Source organism: Tursiops truncatus, chromosome 8, assembly GCF_011762595.2.
Source record: "Tursiops truncatus isolate mTurTru1 chromosome 8, mTurTru1.mat.Y, whole genome shotgun sequence".
In the NCBI taxonomy this organism is placed as follows: domain Eukaryota; kingdom Metazoa; phylum Chordata; class Mammalia; order Artiodactyla; family Delphinidae; genus Tursiops; species Tursiops truncatus.
The window spans coordinates 21,775,915-21,800,873 of NC_047041.1; the positions used below are offsets into that span (position 1 = coordinate 21,775,915).

General features: G+C 33.9%; 1 protein-coding gene across 1 annotated transcript in view; it reads left to right on the plus strand.

Annotated features, from left to right (window-relative positions):
* ARHGAP20 (Rho GTPase activating protein 20) overlaps window positions 1-24,959 on the plus strand; it is a 146,828-nt gene that overhangs the window by 15,638 nt on the left and 106,231 nt on the right. The window contains exon 2 of the mRNA XM_019941924.3: window positions 46-128. Coding sequence (XP_019797483.1) covers window positions 46-128 — 83 coding nt within the window. The remainder of the gene's footprint in view (window positions 1-45; window positions 129-24,959) is intronic.

Below are 24,959 nucleotides of genomic sequence, written 5' to 3' on the forward strand. Positions count from 1 at the left end.
TTTACAAGCCATGTGGTCTTCATTGTGATCTTTTTTCCTCTACAGAAAATGAAAACACTAGCAGAAAGGAGGAGGAGTGCTCCATCTCTTATCCTGGATAAAGCTCTGCAAAAACGACCTAGTACCAAGTAAGTGAAAAGCTTTGTGTTAAACATTTGGTATGTGCTTCATTTCTTTAACCTGTAGGGTTTGTTTGCTTTTTATCAAGACCAGAATTCTCTGTTAAATAATAGAAAATATGACTTCTGAGTTTATTTAATAAGGCCTATTCTTTATGTGACACTTAAAGCCTTTTAAGAGCTGGTGATCAATTGCTTTAAAACTGATTCAGAAGTGAATCTTACATCACATGGTACACAAACATGCATGTTCCACACATTGTTAAAGTTTATTTATGGAAACAATTAGAAATCAGTATACTAAAGATAAGTTATTTTAACCACTATACATGTTTGGTTATGCACAAACTTTTGCTTACTTTTTATCATAAGGTGATGCCTGTGTATGGGGAAAAGGCAAGTTTTTACCAATTTTAGGTATGAAGAAAGATAGCCAGATTAAGATTATTAAAAAATTGAGTGTTGGGCTTCCCTGGTGGCGCAGTGGTTGAGAGTCCACCTGCCGATGCAGGGGTCACGAGTTCGTGCCCTGGTCCGGGAAGATCCCACATGTCGTGGAGCGGCTGGGCCCGTGAGCCATGGCCGCTGAGCCTGTGCGTCCGGAGCTTGCGCTCCGCAATGGGAGAGGCCACGACAGTGAGAGGCCCGTGTACCAGGAAAAGAAAAAAAAAAAAAATGAGTGTTGATTTCTTTTAGGCATTACTGGTTAGATTAATTAGTGATTAATTAGTGAAATTTAAAGTGGAAAAACAGGCTGTGGACATCTTAAGAGAGTCTTTCATAATACTTAGAAATTGAATGGCTATTCAATCATTAATTTATTCAATAATTTTTAATGGCATTTTAACTCAGAGGCATTTTATGTTCAAAGGAAACCTGTGATGATTTTCCTCTAATATGTGAACCCTTTCATGTAAAGTGAAGTCCTTATCACTTTTTAAAAAGTGAGGGTATATCTGATATTTCTATGAATGGTGTGCTAATTTAACATAAAATCTATGTGAAGGCATGGAATTTTTTTTCAGTGTCCAAAATAAATTATATAGCCAAATCCCAAAGAGTGAAACTTTCAAAATACTTAAGTCCCTCCCCTCTTAGTACTCAGCAAATTCTCAGACTCAAGCAGCTCCCCCAGCTGCCCACAAATGACACACGCTTTAGTCATTGGGTTGATCAGAAAATGTAAATTACTTTTAATAGATGCCTAATCAAAATTTAATTAGGAAGATATTCTTCTGCCAAATGAATAATACAGTAATATACTTCAGTGCCATATATAAATGACTTTTAGATTGTTTACATTAGTATATCTTTGCATTCATGTGGATGAGAAAAGAATGGTTATATCTTCACAGTTTGACCTTGCTTACCTAGAAAACTCAGGAGAAATTATTTTTTAGGGGAGATAGACAGAGGAGGCAGAATTGTCTTTAATTCTACTGTATATGTAAAAATAGCTTTATTATTCACTTTTTTAAAAACAGGTAAACAGTTTTAGGTAAAATTTTTTATTGGAAGTTCCTGGGATGAACATGTGTTAAGCTTTTTAATTAAAAGTAGCCCTTGGGGAGGGGGAAGGGTAAGCTGTGACAAAGTGAGAGAGTGGCATGGACATATATACACTACCAAACGTAAAATAGATAGCTAGTGGGAAGCAGCTGCATAACACAGGGAGATCAGCTCGGTGCTTTGTGACCTCCTAGATGGGTGGGATAGGGAGGGAGGGAGACGCAAGAGGGAAGAGATATGGGAACATATGTATATGTATAACTTTGTTATAAAGCAGAAAGTAACACACCATTGTAAAGCAATTATACTCCAATAAAGATGTAAAAAAAAAAAAAACAAAAACGTAGCCCTTATTCGTATCAGAGAAGCTTTAGCCCCAAATCAGGGGTCAAATAGTGGCCCACTTACCCGCTAACCCAGGGTGAGGATTTACAACAGTATGCATGTAGGTACTGAAAGTTCATATAGACCATTGGTTCTCAACAGGGTGGTACTAACCTCCAGGGGGCATTCTGGAATTTTGTGAAGCAAAATGATTTAGGGAGCAGTCTCCAGAGATACTAGACATCACATAATGCACAGGACATCCAACACAACAGTTTTGTGGCCCCTGCATAGTTTTTGAATGTACCATGTATGGAATACTTGTGAAGAGGGGGAAAAAAATTTATATAATTATCTATGCCTATAACTATGTTTTATATACAAAGTATTTTATATCCTTTTATGTAGATATAATAAACACTAAAGTTTCCAGAAATGTAGGTACCTTGCATACCAAGAGATAATTGCACTTTGTATTGTTTGGAATCATTTCAGAAAATCACTTGGCTTTACTTCACTTTCTCGTACTTGTTGCATGGAATAGTTTCTTATCATCCTACTTATCTTAAATCTAAATATATTCATTATAAGTAGGTGTAAACATATCTGACTACTTCATTGTCTTTTAATATAGTCATGAATGAGCATATACATATTGAAATACATAATTTATTATTAATTACTTTCATTTCCCTTTATGTTACTATCAGGGTATTTTATTGACACTTTTGAAATTCTGTTAAATATCTGTGAATTTTGTTTCAAGATAGAAAAGGAGGAATTGGAATAAATGTATATGCATTTGTCCTTTATATAACAAAGGGACATTGGATCTAGGATTGAGAATGACTGATAGAGATTAAGTGCCAGGTTAGGGAAAAGCTAACACTTACCTGACTTACTGGGGTTGTTTTGAGTTAGAGAACCAATATGATAATATACAACCATGTCCTTCCCCACTCCTGCCTCCCCATCACCTCTGCAATAATTGGTGCTTACATTAGAGTCAGTTCCCAAATTCCTGCCTCAGAAATAGGGAAATATGATGGTTTTTTGGCAAAATAAAAAAGGATATTTAAGTTGAAGATGGATATGTTTTAATCTTCAGTTTATTTCCTGTGAGTTTCTCCAGGTCAGTAGTGTGAGTGCATAGTGCAGGGGAACAGGACCTTCACCTATCTTTTAGAAATAATGCTTTTATGCTATGTAGTATTGGGTGGTTAACGTGTGTACCAAAAAACCCAAAAAGCTATTGGGTGTTGAATGTGTACAAAATAGTTGTAAGCAGTGTAATCTCAGGATTGGAATGAACCTTAAGGGTCATCTAGTCTGGTGGTTTCCGAAGCTTTTAAAGTCAGTATTCTGCAGAGGGACCCAGGCATCTACATATTTTTCAAAAACTCTTCATAGTTGATTCTGATACACTCTTGGTAGAGAACCACTATGACAGGCTGCTACAAAAGAATCCTTTTATAAAAGAATGCTTTTAAAAAGGGAATACTGAACCAAAATTTTAAGGAAGTACAGGATTATAATATGTATTTCTTATAAAACAGTGTGGACATTATAAAACCAAAAGCAAAGTCCCCTCTCCATCCCCAAGGGTAACCATGATTAATCATTTGTATGTCCTTCTAAACCTTGTCTATGCAAGTGTGATTAGAATTTTTATTTGCTTTCTGTAATGTTTAAATTCTCACTTTAATATAGATAAATTAGTTCTTTGCATTTTCAAGTCTTGCAGTTTTTTTAAAACATTAGAGATCAAATCCTATTACAACAACCATTCAAGAAAGTCTTTGAATTTTGACCATCTTTATATACTGTACACTCCTGAAAAGTTATATCAACCAGTTAATGCACTTGCTATTTTAAAGAAACTTTGTAGTGAATTGTTTTATAAAGTAAATCACTTCTTTTTTCAGAGTTGTTAAAAATAACTCAAATTTTCATAATTTGAATTTTGCTTTTCCATAATTTATACCCAGGAAACAAGGAAAATTTCTGAAGTCTAAGCTGAGCACACCTATCTGAAGTAGAGCTTTATGCAACAAAATTCGAGTACCTAAAAAGAATCTTACTATCTCTTTGCACGTCATATCATGGGAGCTAACCTATAAAAGATTTGTACACAGTGTGTGGACAGACAGCAAAGGAATTGAGTGTTTTACTTATTAGCATTGCATATTCCTTGAGTTAAATAAAGCCATCATAGCATTTCATATTTCTTGAGTTAAACCTATATTTGATGTTGGCTTTGCAGTAGAACGTTATTTCTACTGTTGTCCCCTAGTTAAGGTGTAATTTAGTAATTAATGACTTGTAGGTGATAAAGCTTTTGTCCAAAGTTTAGCAAACATCCACAGAGGATTTAATGGAATCCTTTCACTTAACAGCTGTTGCATCTCAATTTTTATTGAATTTAATTAACAAGAGTTAGGTTTAAAAGAGGAGGAAATAGGTTAAGTGGTGACTTAAATGTGTTTGTGTGTTAAACACAGTTTTATCTCCAAAATTCTTTGTTTAACCCATCGAGTTCATAAGGAAGGGGCAATTTAGAGATTTTAACTTTTTGGGGGGTTATCTGGACACCATTGATCAGCTGGAGGTGATTCCTCTAAGTAATTATTGTATTAGCTGGTATAGCAGATGACACGTATCTTTCACACTAAGAAGGTTAGTGGTTTTCCAACATGGCTGCACTCAGCTGTTTTTACTCTCAAACACAATAGTGTTCAGTACTGTGTTTAAGGATGACCTCACCTCATGTAATAGCCATCCTCCTGGTAAGACTCTGGGCACCTATATTAGAGGGCTTAGTTTCCTTAAAAGTAAAATGAGAGTATTGAAGTTATTATCTGTTAAACCCTTCTACTTCTAGTTCTATTGCTATATAATTATGATTTGTTGAAATTCAATACTTCCTACACTTACTCTGAATTCTAAATCATTCTTAATTACTTGCAGTTTCCTAAACACAGTATACTGTTTAGCATTGTCTCAAATGTCACTTTCTTCAGGAACTCCTAAGCCTTTGTAAATAACATTCGTGCCCCTATAGCACCTTGTATTATCTTGAACCACAGCACTCATCCCACTGCACTGGCATTACAGTTTATGTCATGTTCCCTTTAATGTCCCTGACATTTGTTAATAAAATAATGCCTTATAAATAATATCTGGTGTTCAATTATTATTTGTTGGATGAATCGGTGAATGAGCAAGTGACTCCAGTTCCAAACTACAATAGGAATTTAATAAGTTAGCACAGTAGTTCCTGACTCTCCTGCCCTCCTTTGAGTAGCCAATACGTAAAAGACCTTCCTTGTTCATTGGTATTATTTGTGAAATTCTGGCTAGGGAAAAAGGAAGATTACTTTTAACGAAATGATTCTGACTTATTGTGAGGAAGTTATTTCATGCAGCAGAATACCACAAGAACTCATGTATGTGGTCTGTAAATACCACATATAGTGGCATTCTTGTGGTACTTCTTCATCGTTTACTTAGGGATAAATTCAAGTCATAAAAACTTTTCTTCCAGAAATTCACTTGTTTTGATGTGGTATTCAGCCCACCTTGTAGAAAAATACACAAAAATATACCCATTTTTGTTTTAAGTTACAATGTTAGCACTTTCAAGTTAGTATTCACGCATCTCCACCCTTACTTCCAAATCAATTTATTGTGTGTGTGCTGCTTGAAAGACTTTGTAGTAGGTACTTTACGTATATTACGTTTTAAATCTCTGCTTATTGCTGCTGAGAGGAGAGAAAGGCAATGCCAAGGAAGTGTTGTGGTGCAGCAGGAAGTGCTTGGGCTTTGGCTGCATTCAAATGCTGGCTCTCCATCCTGATTTTCTGTGTGACCTCAGATAAATTACCTAATCTCTGAGTCTCAGGGTCTTCCTCTGTAAAATATGAATCTAATGCTTTCATAGAATATGAAATGAGAAAATAAGTGAAGATGTTTAAAAGATTGACTTAGTTATTTTTAGTTGCCTCTTTCCTTCCCTTAGATATATTTCATTTTCAAGCTTTAAACCTCCTGAATTATCCAGTACCATTTGCTAATGAAAAGCACCTACTTTATTATCACAGCATTGTATGACTAGAAACAAATCATTGAGCCTGGATCATTATATAGTAGAAATGGAGTCAAAGACTTGCCCTAGGTCACACAACTGATTAACATTAGAGATAGGAATGGAAATCCAGGTCTCTGATCTTGATGGAATAATCTTTGCATTACACAAACAAAAGGAATATGATATAGTATCTAAGAGCATGGATTCTGGAGCCAAACTGCCAGGTTTGAATCCCAATACTGCCCCTTACCAGTCATGTGATCTTGGGTAGGTTTTTAAACCAGGGATAATAATAAACCCTACCTCATAATGTTGTAAGAAAGACTAAATGGGTATTATATATGTAAAGCTTTTAATGTAGTCTCTAGTGCATAATCAATGCTTTTATATTTGAAGGCTATGTTGTCGTTGTAGTGGTAATAGTAGTAGTAGTCGTAGTAGTAGTAGTAGTGGAAGCATTAATAAAGAAATAGAAGTTCATATTATCCTGGTAAAGAGACTCTTTGAGGACCATAATGGATGGAAAATTTTAAAAGATGAAAGATGCAATCTGGAAGCCAGCTAGACTCTAGTATTAAATTCATTTTAGCAAGATAATTATATATCTAGGCCTGGCCTGAAGCAAGATTAGCTCAGAATATTTGGGATTTATTCCTGGTAGACCCTGACAATTCTTGAGGTCTCCCTAGGCAAAAATTCAAAGTACACCTAGGATGATTCTGGGAAATAAGGGCTTGAGACATGGAGGATTGACCTGCTTTGCTTGGCCACTTGAGATGAAGGGGCTCCAGGAGCGTCATATGTGCCAAAGCTATGAATCAAGATTAGACACATATAGAATTAGCTAGTTTGGGGTAAGGATACTAGGGTGAGAGAGCCAAAGCAGAAGCCATTCGAGACTAGGAAAGCAGCTGTTTGCTAACTGACTTCTTCCTTTTGGTCAGTTCACTCCTGTTATGTATGACTCCACACACACACACACACACACACACACACACACACACACACACACACACACACACGCACACACACACACACACACACACACTCGCTCACTCATACACTCGCTAACATCGTCCTACTCAGAATGTCCCACATTGTGTTCTGCAAATTCCTCATCATTCCATCTCCTTTTTCTCTGTCATGTTAGCATCTAACATCTAATTAGTCTAAAGTGGATGATAACTTGCCATACTTTCAAATGCAAGGAGAACATTTATGCTCTGGAGTAGTTTACTGAGAATTGTGGTCAAGTCTACTTTCATAAGAGAATGAAAACCTGCTTCTACCTGTGATAAGTGTAAACTTGACAGATATGGTCATTGAAATGAACTGAATGATCTCATAAAGGCCATCCTCAGGCTGAGACTCTAGTTATGGTAACTGTTTGATAGAATTTAAAGGAAAAGTCAATTTAAAAGGGAAGTTACTAGACTTTCCTTTGGAATTCTATAAACCTTCTGTACCTAGATACAATTTTTTGATACAAGACTCTTAAATAAAATTTTAAATTTTAGAGGAATTTTTAAAAAATCTTTAAGACCTTTTCAAAATTACAATATACTGTTATATTACCTTAGATAAAAACCTGTATTCAGGTTTTTTTAAAAGAAAAAAACACTACTCATTGTGCTGCCTTGCATTACATGCCAGTTGGCTGTAAATAAGCCCTTTTCCTACAGTTTTGGACAATGTGTTCTGAGGTTTTAGGACTTGTAGATGATTCAAGGTATGTGATGAACAGAACACCAAGTAGAAATTTAATACACGAAGATTACCAGCAGTCTACAGGGTCCTGTCTTTCCTTGCAAGGAACATTTTCCAAAGTAAAAATCAGATGTAGGGCTTCCCTGGTGGCGCAATGGTTGAGAGTCCGCCTGCCGATGCAGGGGACGCGGGTTCGTGTTCCGGTCCGGGAAGATCCCACATGCCGCGGAGCGGCTAGGCCCGTGAGCCATGGCCGCTGAGCCTGCGCATCCGGAGCCTGTGCTCTGCAATGGGAGAGGCCACAACAGTGAGAGGCCCGCGTACCGCAAAAAAAAAAAAAAAAAAATCAGATGTAAAGGAAAAAGATGGCAGCAATTGCTTTGTAAAGTGGCGAAGTTGGCAAATTTTTACCAAAATGGAATTCATTGCTTTGTTAAGCAAAAGGTTTCCTAGGCCCACATATCACTTTATTCTCTTCAAACTACTTTTCGTATTCTTTAAACGTGATCAAATACATCTGTTCCTGGTGTAGTATGCTATTTTCCTATCGTATGATTCTGGGAGGAAATCTTTAGAAGATGTAAGTCTCTCTACATTCTAGTGAGCTTTGACAGGGTCAAATTAATTTATTTCTGCACTTGCAGAACAGTACATCCATTTAATTTCTTTATTCCAACTATAACCTAATTTGTTAATTGCAGTTATGATTCAGTTTTATCTTTCATTGTGGCACCAGAAAAGCACTGTCTCATTAGTGAATGTTTATTCGCTTTTCCTCACCCCTCGCCACGGGGTTAGCAGGCTGTCCTAAGACATCCTTACTATATTGGGCTAAATACTGCCTTACCCTGTACATCTTGAAAGATTTCTCAGAGGAGCTTTGGAATTTCATGATTGACTTTCCTTCAAAACCTTTAAAAAAGCAGAAGAATAATTGTTAGTATTATTGAGAACCTCCATACTATTATGGTTAAGAAAGTATGGACTATGGAGCCATTCTTCTTGGGTTTGAATCTGGCCCTCCTTATTACCAAGCATGAGAACTTTAGCAAGTTTCATAACCTCTTCAGGCCTCACTTTTCTCATCTGTAAAATGGGGATAACCTCATAGGGGATTAAAGGAGTTGAAATTGTAATATATCTGGCACATTTTAAGCATTATATAAGTTTTTTGTTAAATAAAATTATCAAAAATATATAAATCCTTGTGCTGCCATGTCACATAATGTCTAATTCTCTTAGTGTTCCAGGTATAGGTTTTTCTTCTACTTGACTACCTGCATTTTGAGTGAACGGACCATGGTTTCTGCTCTTATATCTGCATATTTAGTGCTAGGTATAGAACAGATATTCTATAAATATTAGCTGAGCTGAATGAGTGATTCTTCCCCTAGCTAAGTAAGTCAACTCTCAGTTGGAGTAGAAAGAAGGATAAGAGTCCACTGCTGCCTGAGAAAGTGACACAGCCAGCGTCAAAAAGCTACACAAAGAAATGCCAATTCTGGAATGACCAGCAGTTTAATGTTTGTTGATTTAATGCTCACATGTTTAATGTCTCAGCTGTATAATGAGTCACTGCCATTGATTCTCTGATGCATAGCTCCTGGTGTAATGAGAAGACACAGGGAATGGATTCTAGTTTCTGCTCTATCACTAATGACCCTGGTGGAGTCATCTAGCCTTTCTTCAACCAGGACTCTTTCCTTACCTGTCAGTGGTGGGAGGAGGGGGAGGGTGCAGCTGACTAAATCCTTTATATATTTTCTCCACCAGCCCCCAACTGTACAATTTTGTATTTCTTTAGGCTAACCATAACTCAGTCACAAGGAGAATGGAAAATGGTATGAATGCTTCTTACAAACCCTTTTATCACAACTCTTAAAACATCTCCAAGTGTGTATCTGTCACCCTACTAAGAAATGAGTATCCTCCTTATCCTCTTTTAGTGCAGAGGTCAAGCATTTGCTTATGTGGGATCTTTGGTCAGTTTATTGTCATAATGTCATTTTGGTAGCCAGTCTCCATAATGGCCCCAATGATTCCTACCTCCTGGAATTCACATACTTGTCCAGTCCTCCCACACGCATTGTATCTGAATTGATCTCTGTAACCAATAGGATATTGCAAAAATGGTGATTTATCACTTCTGAGATTAGGTTATAATAGACCAAGCTTCTGTCTCGATTGCTCTCACACTTTCTCCATCTCTGTAATCATTTTCTCTGGGGGAAGCAATGTCCTAAGTAGCCGTCTACAGAGAGGCCTATAATGGGAGGAACTGAAGCCTCCAACCGACAGCCACGTGAATAACCTTGCAAGTAGATTTTCAAACCCCAGTCAAGTCTTCAGAGATTGCAGCCCTATCTTGACTGAAACCTCGTAAGAAACCTGAGCCAGACTCACCCAGCTAAGCTACTCCCTGGTTCCTGACCCTTAGAAACTGTGTGGGATGATACATGTTTGTTGTTTTAAGTGGCTATGCTTTGGGGTAATTTGTTATGTAGCAAGTGATAACCAATACAGTTGTCTTCAAGTCATGAAACTAGCTTTCTAGAACACTTCTCCTATATATCTTTTATGTATTCTTACTGCTAGAAGTGGAAAGATGGAAACAGATACTGTTCCCATTTATAAATGAAAACGCTCATTCCCCAGATCATGTAATTTGTTGGAAAAGGGGCCAGTTGACATTCTTTCTTTAAACAGCTTTATTGAGATACAGTTCATAACATTTAATTCACCCATTTAAAGTGTACAGTTCAGTGGGTTTTAGTATATTCACAGAGTTGTGCAGCCATCACAACTTTTAAAGCATTTTCATCCCTCCTAAAAGAAACCCCATAGCCATTAGCTGTCCTTCTTCATTCTCTCCTATGTCCCTTCTTTCCATATCTCTAGCTTTAAGCAGCCACTGACTTCCTTTCTGTCTCTATAGCTTTGCCTCTTCTGGACATTTCATATAAATGCAGTTATGCACTATGTGGTCTTTTGTAATTGGTTTCTTTCAGTTAGCATGATATTTTCAGGGTTCATCTATGTTGTAGTTTGTATCAATACTTCATTACTTTTCTTTGTTGTTAATATTTCATTATATGGATAGATACAACAGTTTTGTTTATTTGGTCATCAGTCGATGGACATTTGGGTTATTCTTACCTGTTAGCCATTATGAATAATGCTGCTGTGAACATTCATGTGTAAGTTTTTATGTTTCATTTCTCTTGCATATATTCAGGAGTGGAATTGTTGCATCATATGGTAACTCTGTGTTTAGCTTTTGGAGGAGCCAAATATTTTCCAAGGCAGCTGCACCATTCCTACCAGCAATATATGATGGTTCTGACTTCTCCACATCCTTACCAATCCTTGTTATTTTCCATCTTTTTACCTATAGCCATCTTGGTGAGTGTGAAGAGATATTGCTTGTGGTTTTCATTTTCATTTCCCTTATGACATTGAGCATCTTTCATGTGTTTATTTTCCATTTGCATATCTTTTGGGTGGGAATTTTCCATTTAAAACTTAGAACATTTTTAATTGGGTTATTTGTCTCTTTATTAATGAGTGGTAAGAGTTCAGTATTCTTAATATTATATGTGCATATGCAAAGCAAAATACAGGATTGTAGCATTAATTTGTAGCTTCCAAGGCTCCCAAAGCACTTGAGCCTGAAACATCTGGAAGATCAACCAAGTTTCAGTTGTCTACTTCATTTTGTATCTATATAACTTTGGCTTGGTCTTTTTTTTTTTTTTTTTCCATTGAGACTAACCCTTCAGTTTTTGGAAAAAAATAATTTCTGCGAGGTGAATCCAAAATGGTTCTGTGGCAGGTTTCTGTGATGCATACTCTATAAATTAACATTAATTTAGGACATTTAATAATCCTAACTTTTTTGATAATTATGGTTTTCTAGAATAGCTGCTTTTTTGATTATTTTCTACAAGCACATTTTTTAATAATTATAAAGTTAATATACGTGTATTTTAGAAAATTTGGAAAATGCAGAGAGGTACAAACAAAATTTTGGTCTGCATCCCTAGATATCAGCCTTGACACCTTTTTCTGTCATTTGACTTCACATTTTATGTATTTTATGACTGAATCATCAACATGATCATAAATAATGCTTTATAGGTAGAAACATTCTGTACTTACCATATTTGTCTTATATATGTAAACATTGAAGTAGAAAGAGGAAAACAAAGCAGCTGCCTTAAGGCATGAAAGAAGACTTCAAAGAAGTGATACAGTATATGCTGAGTTTTAATGGATGAGTAGGAGTTCTTTAGCATAGGAAATGGGTGACATAATATTCTAGCAATGAGAATTAGAGCTCAAAGTTTCTAGAAGGGAGTGGAGATGGGGCTAGTACAGTAAATAAGGATCAGACTGGGAACAGCCATTGTCAGGCTGAAGACTTTAGATTTCTGGGTAGTAGGGAAATAATATTAAAAAATCAGTCAATTATGTGATTTAACTTGTGTTTTTGAAAGAAAGCGCTATCAAAAAATTGACTGGAAGAGAGAGATGGGCAAGGCAGGTAGAGAGACTATTTAAGAGACAGTTGAAAATAATTCAGGTAAATGATAATGAAGTACTTATACAGTGAAGGGGAAATTTTTAGAGACATTTAGGAATGAGAATCAATAAGATTTGGATGTAAGGAAGTGAAAGGAGTCAAGAATGAAGTTTCTAGCTTTTGAATACTGGATAAATGGTTTCGAACATGGTAAATTTTGAGGTGTATGAAAAAGTGTTAGTATTAGAAATACTGATAAAAGGTATAACTTAAACTGAGTGCTTACCAGGTACCAAGTTCTTAGTTAAGTATTTTATGCATACATTTTGGGGTAATTTTTTCATTTTACAAATAAGGATATTTAATCTTAGAACTTTAAAATAATTTACTTTAGATCTCACTACTATTAAGTAATGGAGTTTAAATTTAAATCTACTTCTCTCTGACTTTAAAATTCATGACCTTACCCAATATATTATACTGCCTCAATAAAAGCGATTCAATTTTGAGAATTTCCTATCTCATAAGATATATAAAGAACATTTCTAGAAGCTAAGTTTATAAACTTCATTGTAACTATTATAATCTCATTGTAACCATTAGGTTCTGTCTGGTGTGGCAGATCAGAGATTATCACTTTAAATGAAAATGATAGAATGGTTCTGAAATTATTCTGCCACTTAGCAAACATTGATTTTTATCTAACTCACAGAGGCTAAAAATTCCTATAAATTACAAATTTATAAATTTGTAAAAATTATAAATTATGTTATTCTTTTTTTACTTAATGTTGGATATTTTCTAGTGTAAAGCAGGAAGTTGAAATGCTATATATTTTATTTTGTATTACTTGTTTTTGTTTTTATTTGGACTCTAATTTTTAATGTTAACTTGTTTATGGCTTGTACCAGAGAATATGGTTGTGTGGTGTTTGATTTTTAAATTTTCTTTATGATTTGACACATAGATTTTTAGGAGTTTTACATGTATGTTGAAAAGTATGTTACCAGTTATGTAAATCATCAATACCTTTCTAATATTTTGTCCTCATCTTCTGTCACTTGCTAAAAGAGGGGTGAAATGTTTCTCACTTCAGTTGTGAACTTATAAACTTCTTCTTGTTATTCTATTAGTTTATTGCTTTATGTATTTTGAACCTGTATTATGAGGTCCATAAAGCTCAGGGTAGTTATATCTTTTTGGTATATTGTACCTTTTATCAAGTGGAAATATCTCTGTTTTGTCCTATTTATTTCTTTTGGGTTTGTATTCTTTTTTTTTTTTTTTTTTTGTGGTACGCGGGCCTCTCACTGTTGTGGCCTCTCCCATTGCGGAGCACAGGCTCCGGACGCGCAGGCTCAGCAGCCATGGCTCACAGGCCCAGCTGCTCCGCGGCATGTGGGATCTTCCCGTACCGGGGCACGAACCCGTGTCCCCTGCATCGGCAGGCGGACTCCCAACCACTGCACCACCAGGGTAGCCCTGGGTCTGTATTCTTTAGCTAAGTGAAATGTTTTTGAGATTCATCATTGTTACATTTATTAGAAATTTGTTCCATTTTCTTGTCAAGTAGTATTCCATTGTATGGATATACCACAGTTAGCTTATTCACTCATGTGTTAATGGACATTTGAGTTGTTTGCAGTTTGGAGCTATTATGAAGAAAGCTTCTACGAACGTTTGTGTGCAGGTCTTTATGTGGGCATATGTTTTCACTCTGTTGGGTAAATACCTAAGAGTTGAATTACTGAATCATATGGTGTTTGTCTAACTTTAAATTGCCAGACTGTTTTCTATAGTGGTTATACCATTTTATATACCTGTCAGTAATGTATGAGAGTTTGAGTTGCTCACATCTTTCCCAAAACTTAGTAAAGGACAGTTAAAAATATCTTTGGTCTTTCTAGTGGGTGTGTTGTTGGTATCTCATTATGGTTTACATTTGCATTTTCCTGAAGACTAATAATATCATGCATCATTTCATGTAATTATTGCCTATTCATATATTTTTCTTTGTGAACTGATCTGTTTAAATCTTTTGCTCATTTCTTTATTTACAAACCTAGGGAGTTGAAGGAGTTCTTTATATATTCTGGTTAAGTGTTTTGTCAAATATATATGGTGAAAATATTTCCTCTAAATCTGTCTTTTCATTTTCTTAACATTGCTTTTTGAGGAGCAAGAAGTTTTTTATGATGAAGTCTAATTTTATATCAAGTTTTTTCTTGGTTTATACACTGTGTGTCTTATCTAAGAAATATTTGAATACTTGAAAGTCTCAAAGGTAGTATCCTATGTTCTCTTCTCTTAGGCCTGTGATCAAGTTGGATTTAATTTTTGTATATAGTATATAAGGGTAGAGGTTTATTATTTTTCCTAATGGATATCCAGTTGTTGCCATACCAATGATTGAAGAGAGTTTCTTTTGCCAGTTGGATTGGGGAAAAGGACATGTTTTCATTCTGGAACCTTTGTCAAAAATCAATTTGCCATATATGTGTAAGTCTACTTAGACTTAATTTTCTTCCATCAATCTATATGTCTGTCCTTACCAGTATTATAGTATCTTGATTCCTGAGCTTTCTAACAGGTCTTTTATGTTTTTTTATTGATATTTTAACTCTTTTTATTATATGTTCCATTTGGTCATTGATAGTATATAGAAATACAGTTGAGTTTTTGTTTATTGACCTTTAATCCCTTGATCTTATAAATTTACTTATTAGTTCTATTAGCTTTTTAAAAAGATTCTATCAGCTTTAATGTAGATATCTCAGGATATTCTGCATACACACTCATTTCCTATGTGAATAAAGACATTTTTACTTCTATCATTCCAATCTGTTCAATTTTTTTAAAAAATTTCCTTTTCTTGCCCTAATGTACTGGCTAAAACCTCTGGTATATTGTTGAACAGAAGTGGTGAGAGCAGACTTACTTTTTTGTTCCTCTTCTTAGTTAGGAGAATACTAAGTCTTTCATCATTAAGTTTGATATTAGCTAGCTACAGGGTCTTTTTGTAGACCTTAAATGGAGGAAGGTCCCTTTAATTCCCAGTTTTTGAGTGTTTTTTCATAAATGAGTGTTGAATTTTGTCAAATGCTTTTTCTGCAACTTTGAAATGATCATATATTATGATTTCCTTCTTTTAGTCTTAATAAGGTGGACTACATTGATTTTTTTAAATGAACTTTTAATTTTAGAATATCTTTAGATTTACAGAAAAGTTATAAAAACATTACAGCATTTCGTCATATCCTCCAACCAGTATACCCTATTGTTAACATCTTACAGTACTACAGTGCATTTGTCACAAATAATGAGTCACCATTAATACATTGTTATTAACTAAAGGCCATACATAATCAGATTTACTTAGTTTTTAATTAATGTCCTTTTTCTATTCTAGGATTTCATCCCAGATACCATATTAGATTTATCATTATATCTTCCTTAGGCTCCTCTAGACTGTGACAGTTTCTCAGATTTTTCTTGATTTTGATGACCTTGACAATTTTGAGGAGTATTGGTAGACGATTTTGAGGTATTTTGTAGAATGTTCTTCAATTTGGGTTTGTCTGATATTTTCTTGTAGTTAGAAAGGGGTTATTGGTTTATAAAATATTTTCAGTCCATATGCATGAGGGATAGGGTCTGCAGTTTTCCTGTCTAATTTGGGCATCAAGGTGATGGTGACCTCATAAAATGAGTTGAGAAGTGTTACCTCCTTCTTTGAAAGGGCATGTAAAGGAATGTCATTATTTCTTTCTAGAATGCTTAGAGTAGAATTTACTAGTAAAGTTACCTAGCATTTGAGTTTTCTTTCTAGGTTTTAAATTATGATTTTAATTTTTTAAATAGATGTAGAACTATTTGGGCATTTTATTCCTTCTTGAGTCAGTTTTGATGATCTGTTTCTTTCAAGGAATGTGCCCGTTTCATCCTAGTTGTCAACTTAATCACAACAAAGTTATATGTAATATTCTTTTATGTTTTTAATGTCTGTAAGTACTGTAATGATATTCTTTCTTTCATTCTTGGTATTTGTAATTTCTAGATTCTTTTTTTTCTTAGATTAATCTAGCTAGAAGCACATCAATTTTATTATCTTTTCAAAAAATCAGCTTTTGGTTTTATTGCTTTTCTCTGTTGTATGTTCACTTTCTATTTCACTGATTTTTTTGCTTCTGTTTTTGTTTTTAAAGATTTATTGGAGTAAAATTATGTACAGTAAGGTACCCACATTTAAAGTGTGCAGTTCACCCATTAAACTGTCACTACAATCAAGATAACGAACAGTTCCATACGCTTCAAAAGTTTCCTCGTGTGCCTTTGTAATTCATTCTTTCCTGCTACCCTACCTGTCCTCAGGCAATCAGTGATCTATCAATACTTGATGTCACTATTAGGGTAGTTGGCATTTCTTAGAATTTTATATAAATACTATATTCCATTTTTATTGCTCACTAGTATTGCACTAGTATTGTGGTATGTGGGTATACCACAATTTATATATTCCTTTTACCTGCTGGTAGGGTTTTTTCCAGTCTTGTGATGAAAAATAAAGCTGCTTTATACATTCATGTACAAATATTTATGTGTACTTGTATTTCATAGTTTTTTTATTTCTTGGTAAGTATCAAGAAGTAGAATAGCTTGATTGTATGGTAGGCGTATTAAGAAACTGCTGAATTGTTTTCCAAAGTGGTTGTACCATTTTATATTCCCACTAGGTTATGAAAGTTATCATTGCTCCACATTTTCACTAACATTTAGTATGGTCATTTTTTAAATGTTCAGCTGTTTTTGTATGTGTGTCATATCTCTGTAGTTTTAATTTGTATTTCTCTGGTTACTAATAAATTTGAGTGTCTTTTCATGGGCTTATTTGGCATCCATATATTATCTTTGGTAAAGTGTCAGTTCAAATCTCTTGTTCATTTTGTATTGGGTTGTTTGTCCTCATTGTTGAGTTTTATGTATTCTTTATAAATTCCAGATCTGTACTGCTTAGTATGTTAGTCAGTAACCAGTGGGAATTTACATTTAAATTAATTAAAATTAAATATTCAATACTATAAATTCGGTTCCCTAGTCACACTAGCCACATTTCAAGTGCTCATTTAGTCATATATGAATAGTAGCTACCTGTTGGACAGTACAGATATAAAACAGTTCCATAATCTCAGAAAATCCTCTTGGCAGTGCAGTTCTAGATAGAAGTTCCTTTTTGAGCATATGTTTTGTGAATATCTTCTCCTGGTATGTAGCTTGCCTTTTCATTATAATAACACTGTCTTTCAAAGAGCCAAGTTTTAAATTTTAATGGAATTATCATTTTTTTCCTTTTATACATTTGTGCATTCTGTGTTCTATTAAAATATTTTCTTTTTAGATCCAAGGTCAAGATTTCCTCCTATGTATTATTTTAGAATTTTTATAGTTTTAGATTTTACATTTAGGGCTGTGATCCATTTTGAGTTAATTTTTGTTATGTCAGATGAGATCAGGTTGATGTTCATTTTTATTGCATATGGCCAACCAGTTGTTCCAACACCATTTTTGAAAAGATTATCCTTTCCTCACTTACAGTCTTTGCATCAATGTCAAATAATTATTTGGTTATGTAAATGTGTGCCTACTTCTGGATTCTATTCTGTTCTCATGATAGTATCACACTGTCTTATTGTAGCTTTAAAATATGTTTTTAAATCAGGTTGTGCAAACCCTTTAACTGTTTTTCTTATTTTTCAAAATTGTTTTGGTATTGGGTCCTATAAGCTTCCGTATAAATTTTTAAAACAGGTTAACAATTTCTTCAGTACCACTGCTGGGAATTTAATGATGATTGCATTTCATTGACATCAGTGTGGGTAAGATAGATGTTTTAGCAATATTGACTCTCCCCATCTGTGAACATGGTATCTGTTCATTTATTTCATCAGCTTTTATTTTCCTCAACAATATTTTACAATTTTCAGTATCTTGCACATATTTTGTCAAATTTATCCCTAGGTATTTTATATTGTTTGATGGTATTGTAAGTGGTACAGTTTTTAAATTTCAACTTCCAATTGTCATTGCTAATATATTAAAAAAATCATATATATATATATACATATATGAGAGAGAGATTGTATCTGGCAACCTAATTCAATTCACTATTAGTTCTAGTAGTATTTTTTGGTAGATTGATTAGGACTTTCTACATAAATAATCATATTTATTATGTTTTTGTTTATTTATTATGTTTAAAAATCATATTTATTATTATTAATAATCATATATCACTCAATGCCCCTTATGTTTAATGAGGTTTTTCCATTTTGGCTGTTGGAAACATGAACTTTTTGCACCCCTGTGAATTCAGGTATTGTTCTACCTGCCTTTTCCTGGTGATTATTTCCCCAGCCCCGGGTCATTTCCTCACACATATACACTGATCAGTTCTCAGATGAAACCCTTTGCAGATCACTAAGCTCTGTCTATGGACAGCTCTTTCCTCACTGGTACTCTGAATTGTAGCTACTCTGGCCTCTTCGAATTCTCAACTCCGTCTCCTCAAGGTGGGCTGTATTTGGCTTCCTCTTCTCTGCATTGTGGAGTGGAATCTCTCTCTAGGCAGCAATCTGGGACAATCTCAGGGCTCACCTCATTTGTTTCTCTTCTCTTAGGGAATCACTGTTCTGTGTTCCTGTTGTCCAGTGTCTGAAATGGTTGATTCCTTTTTTTTTTTATCTTTTCTCTTCTCTTCCCTTCTCTTCTCTCTCTTTTTTTGTTTGTTTGTTTAAATTATTCTAGGCTGATTGGGAACAGAAATCTCTGTTTTGATGACTTCTGCTCTTATCTTTATTATTTTCTTCCTTTCACTTATTTTCGATTTTATTTGTTCTTTTCCTAACTTCTTAAAATGGAAGCTCGGATTATTGATTTTAAACCTTTCGTCTTTTCTAAAATGAGAAATTTTTTTCTAAGCACTGGTTTAGCTGCATTCCACAAATTTAGATATGTTGTGTTTTCATTCTCATTTAGTTCAGAATGTTTTTCTAATTTCCCTATGATTTCTTCTTATGCCCATGGTTATTGTTTCGTGTTGTTTAATTTCCAAATATTTCAGAACTTTCCTGATGTCTTTCTGTTATTGATCCTAATTTAATTCTGTGGTAATTAGAAAACGTACTCTGTATGATTTCTGCAACTTATCTATTAGGATTTTAAATGGTATTGTACTGGGTCTATAGAGATCAATTAGCATGGAATTGATACCTTAACAATATTGAATCTTCCAATACATGAACCAGATATATTTCTTCATTTATTTACACTTTCTGTAATATCTATCAGCAGTGTTTTATAGTTTTCAGTGTACTAGTATTTTACATATTTTGTCATATTCACCCCTAAATATTTCAATGCTATTTGTAAACAGTATTTTTTATTTATTTTTTCAAGTGTTTGTTGTCTGTGTTTTGAAATACAACTGATTTTTGTAGATTGTACATTGTCTATCCTGCAACCTTGCTAAACTCATTTATTAGTTTTAGTAGATTTTTGTTGATTCTGTTGAACTTTCTACAAAGGCTATCATGTTGTCTATGAACAAGATAGTTGTACTTCTTCCTTCCAATCTAGATGCCTTTTATTTCCTTTTCTTGCATGATTTCTCTGGCCAAAACCTGCAGTACAATGTTGAAGACAAGTAGTGATGGTGGACATCTTTGTCTTATTCCTGATAACAAGAGGAGAGAGGAAATTATCTTCTGTTCCTAGATTGCTGACTTTTTATTGTGAATGAGTATTGAATTTTGTCAAATGCCTTTTCACCATCTATTGCAATGATCGTATGATTTTTTTGTTTTTAGTTTGTTAATATGTGAATTGTATTAAATGATTTTAAAATGTTAAAGTAACTCTGCATTCTTAGGATAAACCCCACTTTGTCGTGATATAATAACCTTTGCTTAATATAATATCCTAAAACTACTGGTCTGTAGTTTTCTTTACTTGTAATGTCTTTATGTGGCTCAGGTATCAGGGTAATGCTAGTCTCTGTGAATGAGTTGGGAAGTTTCTCCCCTTCAGTTTCCTGGAAGAGTTTGTGTAGGATTAGAATTCTTTCTTAAATTTTGGTGGAATTCACCTCTGAAGCTGTCTGGGCCTGGAGTTTTGTTTTGTTTTGTTTGTTTGTTTGTTTGTTTTATGGGAAGGCTTTACATATTCAGTTTCTTTAATAGGACTATTCATTTATTTATTTCTTTTTAGTAAACTGTGGTAGATTATGTAGTTCAAGGATTTTTTCCATTTCAACTAAGTTGTCAGATGTATAGCCATAATATTTTTCATAGTATTCCCTTATGATCTTGTAGAGTCTGTAGTGATATTTCCTCTTGAATTTCTTATACTAGTAATTCTGTTACTGGTGCACTATATAATAGGAATATTAGTGTCTTCTCTCTTTTATTCTTGGTCAGTGTAACAGAGGTTTAACAATTTTTATCAGTATTCTCAAAGAACCAGCTTTTGGTTTCATTAATTTCTCCTATTGCTTTTCTGTTTTCTGTTTCAATGATACCTACTTTGGTCTTGAGTATTACCTTTCTTCTGCTTATTTTGGATTTAATTTGCTCTTGTTTTTCTCAAGTTTCTTAAGTAGCTGTGTTAAGGTCTTTCTTCTTTTTCTAATATAGGCATTGAATAGCATAAATCTCTCAAGTGCTACTTTAGTGGCAACCCACGAATTCTGGTATGTAGTGTTTTTCTTTTCGTTTGAAAACACTTTCTAATTTCCATTTTGATTTATTTTTTGATATATGGGTGGCTTAAATGTTTAATTTTTAGTTATGACAAGATGTTCTTGGTTCGACTTAAGTACTTCCTTCCTCAGAACTGGAACCAGGTATTTCTCCAAGACTATAATCTAAGCACTAAGGGCATTCACTGCTAGTAGGTTGGTCATCATTTCTGGGTCTTTTCTAGTGGATATCATAAAGAGAATATACCTTCTTTAGAGACAAAATATGTCATAACTGAATATAAATTTATTTCCAACTCAGATTCAGGACTACAGGTGTTTTACTTAACCTAGTCTATGTTGATATCTATGTTTCCTTTCATGCTGAGAATACCACTTTCAGTGACTCTGGGAATATGAAATGGAATATCATATAATTATATTATCTTACAATATATACACAACTGTTTCAGAATAACATCAACACTACTACCCTCAATATGATTACTGGAAATAGTTGGAGTTTTTAAGCAATTATCTTTATCTCTATGGCATATCCCAGTAGTGATGTACAGTAATATTACTGTTTTTTAAAGTCACTTGGAATAGTTTTTCTCTATGTGATTATTTTGGCTAATTTGTTTTGATTTTCCTTTTATAGTTTTATAGTATTTAAAAACTATACAGTTTTATAAAAGTTTTATAGTTTATACTTTATAATTTTATAGTTTATAGTTTTGTAAAATTCTTTAATAAAATTTGTACAGTTATGTAAATATTTACGTACTACAAGTTGAATCTCTTTTAAAACAAGATATATTGAAAGAAGCTTAGTTTCTGTTTCTGTCTCCTCAACCTTGGTTTTTTCTTCCCTTTACCATTGGTAACTTTTAAAACATTCAAATTTTTATATAAGCAGATATGAATATATATGTATATATCCTCTTTATTAAGCAATAATATATACTTTCCACCCCACTTTTTTTTATATAACACTGTATCTGTGTGGTTGCTTTATACTAGTATATAGAGATATTTTTCTTCCCTTTCTACAGTTTCCTGGTAATCCATTGCTTACATGTGCCACGGTTTATTCAGACAGTCCCTTACTGGTAAATGTATGATTACTTTGTTTTTACTCTTTGCTGTAATTGATACTCCAGTGATAAACTTGTACTTATCAGAAGCAGGATTACTGTATATAATTTTGCTAGATATTGACACATTTTCCCATCGTAAAGTTGTGCCATTTCCATTTTCACCACTGATGTAGAAGAATTCCTGTCTCTGCCATAGCCTCACTAACAGATTATGTTGATAAGATGTATCAGGGTACTTTTAATATAAATTTCTATTGGTGTGAAGTAAAACTTATATTTTAAATTATATGCCATTCTAAATAAATGTAAACTAAATTTTGAAATATTTACTAGGCTCTGAAAACATAATCAGAAATGAATGACAAAACAAAAACTCATCAGTGCAATGTAGAAATATAAAATGTTCTTTACATAAAAATAAATGCTGAATTATTGTTTCAGCTATGTCAGTTTTTTAAAAGCATAATTTGGATGTGTTGATGATGAGAGTGTCACTGAATTTTTCTTAAACTGAGAACTTACACCCAGACAATATTTCAATATCAGTATTACAGTAAGAAGTAAAATTTTACTAGACTTTCACATTAACTCACTGATTTTAAAGTTTTTTTCAATTAACTTCTGGACTTGAATTCCTTGTCCTCCTGCTGTTGTTTTTCCCCCACTGCGTTTTTCCCCCAGTGTTTTGGATAAACACGTTTTTTATTTATTACATAAAAATGAGCTTATCGTTATGTTTGTGCACCTGGATACTGAAGTGGACTCATTCCTCTTGGACTTAGTAATTGTCTGCTTTTTATGAAGAAGAAAATAAGATGAAAACAGGAAAAGAAGACAAAGGAATCAGTATCAACTTTTTTTTTTAACCTCCCACAAACACTGGATAAATAGGGTAACTTTTAAGTGGAACTACTGGTTTAACAATGGCCCTCTGATATATTTGTTTCAGAATTGTGCAAACTTCTGAACTGAATATCAGCAATCTGTAGTGTAGAAAGTTGGACTCAGTATTCACTGGGCTGAAATTTTTTAATCTAATGACAATTAGAGATTGCGCTAATCTGCTGGGGGTAACATTAAATTGTCTTCTAACATTTTAATTAGGAAAACTTTTAACATAAAGTTATAGAATCGTACACATATTCACTACCTATACTTTATATGTAATTGTTGACATTTGCCCTATTTGTTTCATCTGTATTCATCTAGGTCTTTCCATATCTATAATTTTTCTGAAACATTTGAAATTAAAGTACAGACATAGTGCTTTCACAGAATACTTAATATAAAACTCCTAAAAACAGAGCATTCCTCTAGACAAGAAAACCATTATCACATCTAAGAAATTTAAAATTTTCTTAATATCATCTAACACACATTTATATTCAAATTGTCCTAATAGTCCCTACATTTTTTAATAGCTATCATTTTTAAAACCAGGATTTAAATGAAGGTTTACAATTTCATTTGGTTGTTATGTCTCTTTAGTCTCTTGGAGACAGACTAAGAACAGATATAGAACAGTCCCTACAACTTTTGTTTTTAATCCTTAGCCCTTAATTTTTTAAGAAACTAGTCCTAAATTCTGGATATGTCTGTAGAAGAGCTGACATATTAGTTATCTGTGTCTATATAACAAATTATCCCAAACTTAGAAGCTTAAAACAACTAACATTTATTATTTCACACAGTTTCTGAAAATGAAAAATTTAGAAGCAATTTAGCTGGATGGGTCTGGCACAGATATTCTCATAACGTTGCAGTCAAGATGTCAACTGGTGCTGCAGTCATCTGATGTCTTGACTGATGCTGGAGGATCCACTAACAGTAACACTCACTCATGTGGCTCTTAGCAGGAGGCCTCAGTTTTTCGGCATGTGGATCTCTCTATAGGGTTACTAACAACATAGCAGCTAACTTGCCCCATCCAAGAGAAGGACACACACAGAGAAACTGACCAAGATGAAAGCTAGAGTATTTTTATAATCTTATCTTGGAAGTGACATGCTGTCACTTTTGCCATATTCTCTTGGTCATAAGGACTAGCACTAATATAGTGTGGGGGGATACAGGGTATGAATAACAATAGGCAGATATCATGGTGCACCAACTTAGGGGCTGGCCACTACAGCCCACATTCTGGATTTGTCTGGTTTCTTTGTTTGTCATTTAATGTGTTCCTTTATTTCTCCCATATTTCCTATAAATTGGGAGTTGTGTCTAATTGCTTGACTATATTCAAGTAATCATTGTGTGCAAGAATGCTTCTTAGATAATACAGTGTATTTCATATTGCATCACTTCAGGATGTACATAATGTCAAGTTGTCATACTTGGCTAAGGTGATCTGATATCCTTTATAAAGGTGTTTTTTCCCTTTGCAATTAGAAAGTAATATGTGAGTTGATACTTTGACACTTACCAGATACCCTGTTTTGGGGGCAAGAATTTGAACTTCCTGTGATCTTTAACATTAGTAGCTAACTTTTTTGTGCGTTTGTTATCTGCTAAGTGCTTTTAAATACATTTATTCATTTTAACTTTCACAGTGACATGAAATAAGTGCTCTTAATTATCCCCATTTTAATAGGTGAGAAAAGTTTAAGCTCCTAGAGTTCAAACGTTAAGGTACACAACTAGTAAATGACAAAGCTGGTATTTCAGTTCAGGTATGTCTGACTCCAGAGCCCATGTTGTTGACAGTACTGCTTATAGAAAGAATGGGAGCACTTATACATAGTGTAAAAAGGAGGTCTCTTGAAAACATAGGTAGGAACCCAGGAATACAAGGGATAAGCTATCGAGTTTGGTAGCTATGCTTCAACTACATGACATTTTAGACAAAACTCCATAGCTTGAA